The 13,926-nt window shown below is 36.7% G+C and overlaps 2 protein-coding genes across 2 annotated transcripts; one reads left to right on the forward strand and one right to left on the reverse strand.

Annotated features, from left to right (window-relative positions):
* Nucleotides 1-7,020: 7,020 nt before the first annotated feature.
* BDR25DRAFT_267295 (HET-domain-containing protein) lies at nt 7,021-9,133 on the reverse strand. The gene is made up of 2 exons (XM_033687038.1): nt 8,980-9,133; nt 7,021-8,894 (listed from the first exon to the last, which is right to left on the reverse strand). The coding sequence occupies exons 1-2, from the start codon at nt 9,085-9,087 to the stop codon at nt 7,038-7,040; spliced, it is 1,965 nt and encodes a 654-aa protein (XP_033544066.1). The 5' UTR covers nt 9,088-9,133; the 3' UTR covers nt 7,021-7,037.
* Nucleotides 9,134-9,712: 579 nt separating this feature from the next.
* On the forward strand, nt 9,713-13,222 carry BDR25DRAFT_358776 (uncharacterized protein; the record flags this gene model as incomplete). Its single annotated transcript, XM_033695997.1, has 6 exons — nt 9,713-9,736; nt 9,785-10,010; nt 10,066-12,543; nt 12,602-12,652; nt 12,740-12,931; nt 13,080-13,222. The coding sequence occupies 6 exons, from the start codon at nt 9,713-9,715 to the stop codon at nt 13,220-13,222; spliced, it is 3,114 nt and encodes a 1,037-aa protein (XP_033544067.1).
* Nucleotides 13,223-13,926: the final 704 nt, after the last annotated feature.

Consider the following 13,926-nt stretch of genomic DNA (forward strand, 5'->3'; position numbering starts at 1 on the left):
TGTTTAGGTAACTTAGGGCTGTTAACTTTTTATTTAAGTCTTTATAAGTTACTTATAAAAACGCTATAAATTAATCTAAGTTAATAATATTCTTATTTATTAGTAAGTTAATTAAGGCTGTTATATTATAGTTAAGTTAAAAGTAGGTGTATAGTAACTAAGAGTGTTTAAAAAGAAATTAGTCTATGTTTTTTTTAAGTTTGTATTAGAGCTTATGTAGGAAAAAAGGTAGGTCTTTTTATTTTCTATTAAACAGTAGGGGATTAGAGAGTTAGTTAGATTTTATTACTAAGTTAAAAAAGTTACAAGTTATAGGCAGCGTTAGGTAGGAGGGAGTTAAGCTATCTTTAGACTTCTAGGTAAGCTTTAAAGCTAGTAAGTTCTTAGTTTCTACTACTATAATAAAAGTTAAGGCAGAAATAGACTACTTAATAATATAAAGCTATTTTTTAAAGTTTTTTTAAAAAGCTTTAAAGCTTACAACATAGTAGCTTTTTTATAAAGTAAGTGCTTTTTAGAAGGCTTTTTAGCTTACTTTAATAGCTTAGAGTTATGTAAGTACTAAGCTTATTAGATTAAATTTAGAGGCTATTCTTAGCTAAAGTTTTAACATAACATAATGTTATAATTATGCATAAGTAAGGTTATAGAGCTTTACAGAGGTCTAGTTTAATTACTACATAAGGTATTATAGTAAGTATAAGACATTATGTAAGAAATAAGAAGGTTTAAGAGAAAATTAGTAATTAAATACTTAGCTTAAAAGTCTAAGCACTTTAAGTATAAATTAAGCCTGTTCTAGGTTTAGTTAGTGTTAAGGCAGTTTATGCTTAAGTTTATGTCTGTGTTGTGTTGTGTTTGTATTAGACGTGCACTAATAATACTCTAGTACGCGTCTAATACAGTTATGTCTGGGATCCGGGGAGGATACCGTGACAGTTTTATTACACTTACTAAAACTACCTATTACAAATAATAAAAACTAAGGAATACCTAAGATAGACATAGGTTTAGCTAATACTAGTACAAAATAACCTTAGGGAATGCCCCTATACCTAGTACCTGTGCAGCAGTAAGTACTGCATTAAGCACTAGCTAACTAAGCATAGGGCTGGCTAGTGGCTACACAGAACACAGGAAAGTTTACCTAAGAACAACACACTAGCTAGCATAGCATTTACCTGCAAAATGCCACACTGTCTTTACTACAAGAATAGTATAGATTACAAACAAGAACTATAGACAGAATGTAATAATAAAGCAGCATGCATGTTCTACTACTTTTAATAGAGAGCACACTAACAGGATAATTAAATGCTATATTACTATAAAATAGAAGATGCCTAGTGCACTATATTAGAATGCATAATACTAGGACATTAGGAATACAAGGTATAATTAGACTAAATTACAGAATATAAAAATATAGCTAAGACTATTAACAAAGATAATAAAATAAACTATAGAGAAATACTCTATAAACTCTACATTCTTATTATAGTTAGATAAGGACTAGAATAAAGCCTAATAACTAAAATTACTCTCTAATAACTAGGCTAGAAATAAGAAGGACTTGCCTTAATTAATAGCAAATGCACATTTATAGTAATTAATTTAAGATAGGTTAACTAAAACAACATACTTTTTTAATAAAAAAAAAACTTTTTTAGAGTATCTTTAGCTAACGCCTTATTAATAGAATATAAAGTAAGATAAATTTAACTTAAAATAAAAAAACTTATTACTAAAGCTAAAGAAACTAAGGACTAGATATCCTTTAATATACTACTACTAAAAAGCAAATACTAAGTAATACTAGGCTATAACTAGCTATATAAGCATAACCTAGCAATTAACTAGCAGACTATGTCTCTAACTAGCTAAGGTAATGCAGAAATAGCATAATTAGCATCTTATAAAGACTCTAGCACCTACTAACAAGAAAAGCTAAGAAGGTTCCCCTACTAGAAACTAGAAGCCTAGGCTGTCTACCTAATAAAAAAGAAACTAAAAGAAATCTCCTTTAAAAAATTTAAAAAAAAATAAGACCTTAATTAAGTTAAAATTTATTAAATATCTTAAAAAATAAGTAAGCTACTAGAAAAATATTAAGACTATAAAGATATGTTTAAGACTCTAGAAGATCTAGAAGAACTGCTACTACATTAGCCTTAGAACTACGCAATTAACTTTAAACTAAACCTATAACTAAAGACCTACAAACTATAACTTCTAATAAAAGCCTAAAAGAACGCCTTACAAGAATATGTAGATAGAATGCTAGCTTAAGAACATATTAAAGAAAGCAATAGTCTAATAGCATTAGCAGTAGTTTTTGTAAAAAAGAAGAATAGTAAAGTAAGAGTATGTTAAGATTACTAAACCTTAAATAATAACACTATAAAAGATTAGTATTCTTTACTAATTATTTAAAATATTATAAACTAGCTTAAAGGAACTAAACACTTTACTAAGTTTAACATTTAAGATAGATTTAATAAAATAAAGATTAAAGAAAGACATAAATAGATAACAGCTTTTTAAACTCTAGAAGGATTATATAAACTTTTTATTATGCTATTTAGACTAACTAACGCCCTAGCAACCTTTTAATAAGTTATTAATACTGCACTTAATTTCTATTTAGACATATTTATACTTGTGTACTTAGATAATGTTCTAATATACACTAAAAACAACTAAGTAGATTACATATCTAAAGTAAAACTTATACTTAATTAACTTTAATAATATAAACTCTACCTATAACTAGAAAAATATAAATTTAATATATAAAAAACTAAATACTTAAGATTTATTATTAATAAAGAAGAAATAAAGATAGACCTTACTAAAGTAGAAAAGGTACTTAACTAGCTAACACTAATAACTGTAACAGAAATTAAGGGATTTCTAGGCCTTACTAGCTACGTACAAAGAATAATTAAGGACTACTTAAAAATAGCGCTTCCCCTTACAGACACTACCTTAAAAGAAAGAGCAACTTAGAAATTTTAATAGACACTAGAAATAAAAGAAGCCTTCTAACAGCTAAAATAAATAATTATAAGATACTCTATCCTTAGGATGTACAACCCCTTACTAGAGACAAAAGTACACATAGACGCCTCTCTAAGAGCAGAAAAAGCAGCACTTTCCTAAAAACAAGAAAATAGTTAATAGCATCTAGTAGCTTACTACTTAGCAAAATTTACACTATTAGAGTAAAAATATACTATCTCTAACAAAGAACTAAAAGCTATAGTTAATGTATATAGAAATTAAAAAGTTAAGCTTTAAAGCCTTAGTTAATAATTTATAATTCTTACTAACTATATAAACTTTGTTACTTTTTTTACTACTAAGAAACTATTACTAATGTATGTATAATAGGCTATAGAACTTACTTAATTTAACTTTATTATTAAACATGTAGCAAGAAGCAGCAATTAGTAGGCTAATGCCTTAAGTAGGCGCGCAGACTATTTTAAAACTAATAAAGAAAATTCTAAAGAATTTATAATCTTTAAAGAAACTCTAGAAGGACTAATCTATAGAAGACTTAACTAAAAAGAACTACTATGTTCTTTTATAATAGTTAAATAAGAATAGAAAAACTTAATAAAAGAATATTATAAAGCTCTTATGTTTAGACACTTAGAGATTAGGTTGCTATAAAAGAAAATTAAAACTACTATACTCTAAGAAGTACCCTAATTAAAACACCTATGTACTAAAGTTCTATAGAAATGTAATACCTGCAATAAAAATAACTTATAAAGGCATAAACTTTATAGATTAATTTAGCTAATTACAGCACCTAGCTAACTATAGATAATAATAACTATAGACTTTATAACTAGGCTACTACCCTTACACAAGCCTAGCACTAAAAGACTCTGTAATATAATTGCATAGGTTATAGATAAAACTACTAAGTTTATTTATCTATAGCTATTAAAAAAAACTATTATAGCTAAAGAATTTATATTTAAACTAAAAAAAAATGTCTTTGTAACTTATAGCTACCCTAAAATTATTATCTTTAATTATAATAAATTATTTACTAGTAAATTCTAGACAGCCTTAATTAAACACCTTAGAATTAACTATAGGCTCTTTACTACCTATTATTTACAAACAGACAGACAAATAGAAAGAGTAAACATAAAAGTTAAAAAATTTCTACAAAAATATGTCTTATATAAATAAATAGATTAGGTAAAATAGCTGCTAATAGCATAGTTTGTTATTAACACCTTAAAATTAGCCACTACTAAGGAAACTCTATATAAAGCTAATTTTAGTTACTTTTTATAATATAAGCTCTATAGCTTATAATTAACTAATCCTTTAAAAGCTATAGATTACATAACTAAACTTCTAGAACTATATTAGAAACTTACTAAAAAAGCCTAATTAGCCTAGAAAACTATAGAAAAAGCAGTAAATAAAAAAAAAACTTACACTAGAAATACACCTAAATAACTATATATATCTAAATATAAAGAACCTTAAGACACTAAGACCTTTAAGAAAGTTAGCAGAAAAACACATAAGACTATACTAGGTTATATAAACGCGCCTTAGCATTTATAAGCTTAAGCTACTAAAAAAAATATAAATATACTTTTAGTTTTATATTTTTAAGCTTAAACTTACTTTTAAAACTATTCTACTTATAACTACTAAATAAAAAGAAGAAGAAAAAGAATATAAAGTAAAAAAAATCTTAGACTATAAAAAAAATAAGTATTTAGTAAAATAAAAAGAATAGCTTACTAGTAAAAACACTTAAAAACTTATTAAAAGCCTATTAAAAGCCTTTTAAGCCTTTTATAAATACCTAGAGTCTCTTCTAAACAAAACTATTCTAGAGAAGGCCCTCTAAACTAGAAAGCACTATTATTAATTAAAACTATAGCAGCATTAGCTAGCTGCAATGTAAAATGTCTGCAACCCTTTAACATAGGCTAAGAAGAAAGAAGACCTGCTGCTTTTACCTTAAGCGCTTTAAGCTTATCTAGTAATAAAAGGTCTTTTTTTAAGTACTTTACTTTTTAATTTGCTAGAATCTTTAACTATTTTTAAACTTATTTCTGCTAAGCTATAAAAGACTAAAGACGCCTTAGAGACTTAGCCTACTTCTGCATTTTTTTTTTCTTTTCTCTTATTTTTTTTTCTTTAGCTGCCTCTAGCTCTTTAAGCAGTTTTTTTTTTTTACACTCTAAGCAATTTTAAGCTGCATTAGAAATAAAAGCATTATAATAACTACTTTTTTACACACACTCTACGCACTTGTCTAATAATAGGGACATTACATAGGAAGAACTATAAGACTAATAAGGACTATAAGAACGCATTTTTATATAACAATAAAAGTTAAGATAAGTAATAGTATAAAAGTAACAGGCAACAGCAGAAGTACAAGGAACCTAATAAGGCATAGTTAAGAAAGATAAATATTAGACTAGCCTTTAAAGATAAGAATGCACTAGTTAAAAAAAAAATCTAACACTTATAATAAAAAGAACATAATAGCAAGAACGCTAACTAAAAGGGAAGCCTACGTGTTACAGCTAATAGTTAAACTGTAATAACCTAACTAGCTGTCCTACATAGCCTAAACAATGTTAGATAGAAGGCGCTTAGCCCTATGCTAAGCAAATTATGTAACAGGACAGATAAAGAATAGCTTTAGCTTTTAGATAAAAGCCTTATAGAGTGCACTGTCTAATAGAAACTAAAGCATTACAGGTAATGCAGGCATTGCAGGTAGTTATAGGCAATGCATGCAACACCTGCAACGCATGCAAACGCATGTAAACCTTATGTATATAGTTTTAATTATAACTATAGTTAGAAGGTTATAATTACTGTTAAGTTTATTATTTAGTCTTTACTATTTAATAAACTAAAAGGCATTAAAACTTTTATAAAGAGAACTTTACTGCCTTATATATCTTACACTATATATACCTCTATCTCTATCCTTACAGATCACGTTTACTAGCCCCCTATACAGCTGCTAGGTTAAACCACAACCTGCCTCCTATATCTCGCCCTGCCCTGTACTCTGCTCGACGGACCGTACACCTGATCCAGCTAAGTCCTATCCCTCTCCGCTAACCACCCCATAGGCCGTTGTACTCCCGAAAATACCATTTCGCCGGAGTAAGGATTGTAACATTTATGTTATGTAGTAGCTTTATTTACTACTTAAAGCTTTATAATCTTATAGCCTACTTTATTATATTAATACTTTAGATAACTATTATTTACTTTTTATTACTTTGCTATATTACCTTTAGCTGTTCTTATCTCTCTAAAGCTATAATAACTACTTTAGTTAATATCTAGCCTATTATAAAGCTTAACTTATTAAAGTTATACTTGTTTTTATTTTAGATACTATACTTAGCTTTTATGTTAGCTACTAGGTAAAACTAGCCTTAGATAACCTTTAGATCTTTATAAAGCACTTTTTTATAATTATACTTATAATTAAACTTTATTATAAACTTAGGGTAGTGCTTAATCTATATACTAGGCTAGTTTAAGCTAACCTAGCCTAGATTACGCTCTGCAGGCAAGGAATTAGCTATATTAGCTATAGCTGTAAGCTTAAAGGGAAATCTGTGTATAATAAGCTTAAGTATATACTTAATAACTACTTTTTTTTTAAGCTTAGTTAGATTCCTTAATTTAGGCTAGCATTCTGCTTATAAAGGCTGTCTAGCGCGTTAATTGCTTAGTGTTGTGTAAAAAACATTATAAATAGCTGCAGCATGTTATAAAAAAAGTTTTAAGTCTTATTTAAGAGCTTAAAAAGTAAGCTATATCTAACGTTTTTTAGAAGATTTAATCTAGTGTTGTTGTTAAGGCATTATGTAGATAGGTAGAGTTTAGTAGGGGCTTGGCAAAAGTGGCCGGCCAACCCGTTAGGTACGTTAACTTAATATAATCAAGCCAATTAAGTTAAGTTACTAAGTCGACTTGATTATTGACAAGTCTGCTCCCCCGCTCACAAATTGTAGTCATATAAGAATTAGGTCCTGCTCTTCGACGTCCCAGTGGACCCAGTCTTTGCTTCCAAGGAACGAGTCTTCATCTTCTCGCCCCAGGAGTCCACCAGTCTTACTCTCCACATACGCATCACCAAGGATCTGATATTTGTCATTACACTTCCTGAACAGAAATGGTGTTGCGGTCCCAAAAACAATTCCAACAAGATCGCCCTTCCGCACTACATTACCCGTAAGGCCAAAATATCCACGCTCGGTCAAAAATACTCTTCTCCCCACCAGCCGCGAGCGAAATGCTACATTCGCGAATTCTGCATCGCCATGTCCAGAAAGTGCTTCGACATCGATACCATAGCCCCGCTCTTCATGAGCTACCTCCGAATACCCAAGTAGAAGGCGAATATAAGCAGATTCATGTTGGTCCCAGGTTTCGCGGTGACCACGAAAACGACCGCATCGGAGAGTGCGCGCTAAGTGCTTTCCTCGATCACTCAGCTTATATGGAGACACGTGGGATCTGGCAGAAGACCAGAATAGTCCTAGCGTGGATAGGGCCATGTCGAGCGAGATGCCGTCACCTGGATGTGGCTCTGATGTCAATACCACGCGGTCGACAATGACGCCTCGAACTTGCACTTCGTCCTCGGAGCGAACCTCGACCTTCGGACCCGATCCATCGGCCGACTGGAGAAGCGGCCAGGTGCTATCCCCGATCGGATGCTTGCACTCGTGCAGGTCCCATCGTGGTGCCCAACTTGGGATGCCAGCTGCTAGACTCTCGTCGTCATGTTGGATAAACATGAACAACTTCAGATCGGAAGACTTGCTGAGGTAGCCTGAGGCGAATTTATGATATACCTGTAAATGAGAAATCGTGTAGTCAAGGACCGGCCTGTCTTTACTGATTCGCATGTACTCTAGCATATCAATAGATGTGGTTCGATGTAGCCCTAAGAACGCATACACGCGATCACGCAGATCCATCATGCTCAGACGTCTTGCCGAGTTCATGACCTCTAACAGCGTGTAGTTGTAGTAGAGCTCACTATCTTCCATCGTGCCCGCCTCGGTCGGTCGTCGATGGTTGAAGTCGTTCCAAAGAAGGTGGGTTAAATGGATATCGTGGGTAGTTGCAGCGGACTGCCCACGTCGAAGAAGCCATCGCTGAGTACGACCGAGGAGCTCCCATGAGATCTCGGTCTCGCCCCACTTCACAGTTGCTGTGGCGGCCAGCAGGGCTTCTTGAATGACCCACCCGCGATGGAACCAAGGCACACTAAGCAGTTCCTTCAAGCTTGACCAGCGCGGATCCTTCAACAAGTCATTATCTTTGAGTATCCAAGGAAACTTGTCGTTTTCGAGATCCATGTTCGCAAAGCTGCGATCCATCATCGCATTCACGTCGCCTACTAAGGCTTGCACAGCGGGTGCGTGGAATTCGGAATCCGCACCGACACAGATCAGAACTCGTTTTGCACTGCCAAATACGTCTCCCATCATGGCAACTTGCTGCCCTAATTCTTCCAAGTCCTCTTGATTGATGCAAATGGAATCGGCCCAGAGGAGCCGAGTGACATTTTCGTGCCGAACTTGACGCAGCGCATTTCGTAGATTGCGTGTGATGCGGATATCGCGATTGTCGCAAGACACAGTGAATAGTCTTTCACTATTGCCCCAGGTGTATGATATGGCTTCGACGTATGGCATGTTAGAGAGTCGTGCCAGAATCAGGCTGCATGTTAAAGGCTCGTAGCTCTTGCCGGGTTGGAGCACGAATATGCGGATCGAGTCATTGTGTGGTAGTTTTGTATACGCGTATGTCCTGGGAGATGGGGGTCCGGATGGATCCTCGTCTAAGAGGTCCGAAGCCTGGAGCGAGTGCTTAGTTGGGGGAACAAACTAGCGCGGGGCTAAGGAATGCAACGCGAGGCTTGGAAATGCAGGGAAAGCGTACTAGTGGCCTGATGCGACCAGTCGCGACATATTCGGCGATTTGCTTCGAGTGATCAGGATAGGGCGTAGAGCCAGACGTATACGATGTTGACTGCTCTGTGGAGTCCATTGTGCTAATGTGCGGACATGGCAGTGTGAAAATTGGGAAAGGCTGTGGGAAGATTGAAAACGGCGCGGGAAGGTCGGTGGAAGCATCCCTTGGAAATACCGCGACCACTTCGACGAAAACAGAATCCTACATAATAATTACCAATAATAGAAACCGTGGAGTGTCACAAGGCGGGGCTGTGCAGATTGAGATGTGAATCTCTGCCGTGTCGTGGACTTCCGCGCGCTTGATAGGGCAGGCGTCAATTGAATAATCAGTGACTTTTGTTGCTTAAGCACACTAATATTGCTTAAGGTGCAGCAGCCGTGTATTGAATCTTATTGATTTCGGAGGGCTGGCTAATACCTACAAAGGTGTGCATCTACGCTTGCCGAGAAAAGGTAGGCCGGTACGGCCACTTCTTAATGTTGTGTTAACTAACCTAGTGTTAAAACGTGTCAACTCTTTAATCGCGTTGAACACGTTATACACTATTCCGGTTTTAGCAAGCTGCTAAATCTAACACGAATAATAAGAAGTTCTATCTACCACTAAAAACGACATTATATAGACCCTCTTTTTATATAAAACTGTTTTTATCTACTAACTAAAAGCATCTAGGGGAGGCGCAAATCCCACTAACAGAATGGTGGCATATGGGATAGAAGCAGTGGCATTTGGGATATTTTTCAGGCTGACGTCACATGTGTGGTAGTAGATTCAATACAGTGGTAGATGGGAAATTATTACGCCAAGTAGTGGTATCTATGTTCGTAATTTGCCACCCCAAGATGCGGATTACTTTTTGTGTCCGAACTTTCACCGGGTTTCTCTAGAACCAATCAAAAACATGATTCCCCCGCTCATATCATGGCTCCATATATCTTCTCGCCCAATAGGCTACGTCTTCTCTGTCGCTCTGTTGCGCAGAGTGCGGGGCTTCAGTTCTACCACAGGGAATGGAACTGTTATAATGCCGCTGCGGCTATTTTCACGCAGAGAGAATATCAAACTCAAGGCAGCGAATAGTTCCAGACTTTCTGACCGCCCTCTTCCACACAAACTGTGTCGTTGATATCGAAAGAGTATCTACGAAATCCGACTCATTCGTAACCTCCACAGGTCCATATCATCCTGAGCACAGCATGGACAAATACAAATTTCCCACTGAACCCATTGCGAACCCAGAGTCGCTGGTCACCGGTCCGAACTATCGCTTTACTGTGATTGATGACATCGTTTTGAGATATGAGTGGTCCGAAGATGGTGTCTTCGAAGACAGGGCATCGACATTTGCCATCAATCGAAACTTCTCTAAACCAAACTTTCGAGTCGAGGATGAAGAATCTCAGCTTCAGATATTTGGACCCGCATTCCAGCTGACGTACGATAAAAAGAAGTTCAGTTCAAATGGATTTCTCGTTTCCTTCACCAGTAAGCTCATGGATATGCTGAGCGAGTGGCGTTACGGTGATGCGCCACTGATGAACCTCGGAGGCACAGCAAGAACTCTAGACAACATAGATGGAAGGCTAGATATGGGTACCGGAATTCTCTCTCGAACGGGGTTTGCAGCTCTAGATGATAGCCACAGCATGCTATTCGATGGCAGTGCATTCGTGGCTCCTCGTCGGTCAGGTGGTCGTGTTGATGGTTACCTGTTTTGTTGCGCCCACAACTATCGGGACACCATGAGATCATTTTACGCTATTTCTGGTCGCCAACCGATAGTACCACGATACTGCCTCGGGAACTGGTGGAGCAGATATCATGCTTACACTGCGTCTGAGTATTTGGAATTAATTGACAACTTCAGGGCTCACGGCATACCTCTGTCCGTCGCTGTCATCGATATGGATTGGCATATAGTGAAGGGTGATAATGTCCCTCACGCTGGTTGGACTGGGTATACGTGGAACAAGGCTCTGTTCCCTGACCCTGATTCATTCATGCAGTTGCTGCATGAGAAAAGACTGAAGACTTCCCTCAATGACCACCCACATTCAGGAGTTCATTGCCACGAAGATATGTATGAGGAGATGGCACGGGTCCTTGGTCATGATACAACCCACCGTAAACCGATTCTTTTCGACTCTACCTCCCAAGACTTCATGTATGCATATTTGAATGTTCTCCATCGACACTTGGAAGAGCGAGGATGCGACTTTTGGTGGATTGATTGGCAACAAGGCGAAAACTCCCGTGTGCCTGGAATTGATCCCCTGTGGATGTTGAATCATTTCCAATTTCTCGATACCAAGCAACGCACTGTCAGAGAACGCCCAATTATCTTTTCTAGATATGCTGGTCCAGGAAGCCATCGCTATCCAGTGGGCTTTTCCGGCGATACCATTGTAACATGGGACTCCCTTGAGTTCCAACCGGAATTCACAGCTACAGCCTCTAATATTGGTTACGGGTGGTGGAGCCATGACCTCGGGGGGCATCTTTGGGGATATCGCGATGATGAGCTCACAGTTCGTTGGATACAGTTTGGAGCCTTTTCACCAATCTTACGCCTGCATTCCACTAGTAGCCGCTGGATGTCGAAAGAGCCGTGGCGATACCGGCCTGAGAGTGACGCTGCTCTACAAGCCATACTGCGGCTACGCCATCGACTCGTGCCTTACATCTTCTCTATGAACATTGCCGGCTATGAGTCTGGCACGCCACTGATACAGCCAATTTATTGGAGCTTCCCATCCCGTGATATAGCCTATAAGGTTCCAAACCAGTACTTCTTTGGATCCGCCCTTGTGGTTGCTCCCATAGTACGTCGGCGGGATTACAGAACGAATCGAGCGCACGTCAAAGTCTGGGTTCCACCGCAACGCCACGTTGATATCTTCACCGGTTTAGTCTATGATGGCGATCGAGAGATTAATCTGTATCGTCCATTACACCAGATACCAGTCCTAGCCCGTGAGGGCTCGATCATCCCATTAGACAAGGAACTTATGCCAGCCAATGGTTGTGCCAATCCTGAATCCTTCGAAGTGCTTGTTGTTGTAGGTCAGGATGGACAATTCACAATCCGAGAAGATACCCGAGATGATGAAGGGTCGCACGGAACGGAAGAGCACATAAGATCGATACCAATCAAGTTTGATCAAGCTCTTGGGAGACTCGAAACTATGGCTACCGGCAGAGCTTGGACATTCCGGTTCATTGCAATGCTCAGTACATCAATTCCAATCAGAGTCTTGATAGATGACTCTATATCAACTGAAGCGATCATTAGTGTTGAAAGCTTCCCCAACCTGCCAAGTACAAAGGTCGAGCTTCCCGCTACCCCGAAAATAGATAATTCTATCGTCATCGAGCTCGGACCTAATCCACAGTTATCTCCCCTGAGCTTGTCACCGGTGGTAAGCAATATGATTGAGGATTACCAGATCGAGATTGCTGTAAAGAATAATATATGGGAGATCTTCCAAGCATCCCAGTCAGCAAGTATCAAGGCCAGCAGGCTTCTGAGTTTGGGCTTAGATGAAGCGCTAGCTGGACCTCTTATCGAAATGTTATTATCGAGTAGTGTCGCTTAACGAAGCTCGGAGGGTACCGAGCAATACCATTGATGCTGTTGGTATGCTATAGGAGGGCCCTTGGTGCAGAGGAGAACAGCATGGAAATAAATTGTAATTTTAGTTGAGACAGAGATTTGATTCATAAGGAATAGTCTTCCTGGACTCCCTTTTCTTACCCTCATGTGAGTACGATCTTGCCAAAATTGCTGCTCTCAAAAGATCAAGCAAAAGCCTGAGATCAGAAGACGATGTCGCTAAGATTGCTATACTTGTGGGATCAAGCAAAAACCAAAGACCAGAAGTTGACCCCACTGGTCTCGCTGATCTCCACACATTAGGTAGATCTGTAACTCTAATAGCACAATCTAGTGTAATCTAGCGCATCCTATAGTAAAAATAGTTAAAAATGTATAGTATAGTGTAGTTTTAAGTTCTTTAGCTTAAGCTTTTTTTTCTTTCCTTAATAAAGTTGTCGCGTATACTGAGAGCCTTGGCTGGGGCTCAGAGCCTGGGACTGGGGCTCAGAGCCTGGGACTGGGGCTCAGAGCCTGGGACGCAGCTCGGGATCTGGAGATATTATGTTCCGAAGCTCGGTGTATATAAGGAGAGCCCTCAGCTCTCTTAGATAGCGGAGTCACTTCATCCGATCTTCTGAACAGCTACTGCCAGGCTATTTTATCCTCCACAAAAGTTAAATACTCTTAAATTATATCTTTTAGACTTAAAGTGCAACTATTTTAGTAGTAATAGATTAATCTAGTTTTAGCTTACTTACTTTATAGCTTATTTATTTTAATAATCTTAAAATGTCTTATTAGACTTAAACTCTGCCTTTTTTTTTGCTAGTATAGGCTATTCTAGGCTAGAATGTTTATTTCTTCTATATAATAGATTTTCTTAGGCTAAGATAAGCTACTTCTTAACTCTAGTAAGCTATTCTATGCTAGAATAGCTTTACTTAGTCTAAATAAAAAATTTTAGGTTTAAATAAGCTATGTTATCTTTCTATTCTTATAGCGCTATTAAACACCTCTTTGTTAAAAAAACCTTAAGTAAAAAAAAAATAAAGTAAAAGTAGCTATACTTAATTTATTAAGTTACTTTTATTTTATTTTAAAAGTTTAACTTAAACTAGTATAATTTAATTTTTTACTATAACGTACTTTACAGGCGAGTTACTTACACACCTAAGTTGCTTACTTTTACTAAGACCTTACTAAACTACTTTTTTTACACTAATATATTCCTAACAACACTACTTAAACGTGCTAAAAGAATGTTAGATATAGCTTATACTCTAAGCTTTTAAATAAGACATAAAACTTTTAAAGAA

Source organism: Lindgomyces ingoldianus (assembly GCF_010093535.1).
Source record: "Lindgomyces ingoldianus strain ATCC 200398 unplaced genomic scaffold BDR25scaffold_30, whole genome shotgun sequence".
In the NCBI taxonomy this organism is placed as follows: Eukaryota; Fungi; Ascomycota; class Dothideomycetes; order Pleosporales; family Lindgomycetaceae; genus Lindgomyces; species Lindgomyces ingoldianus.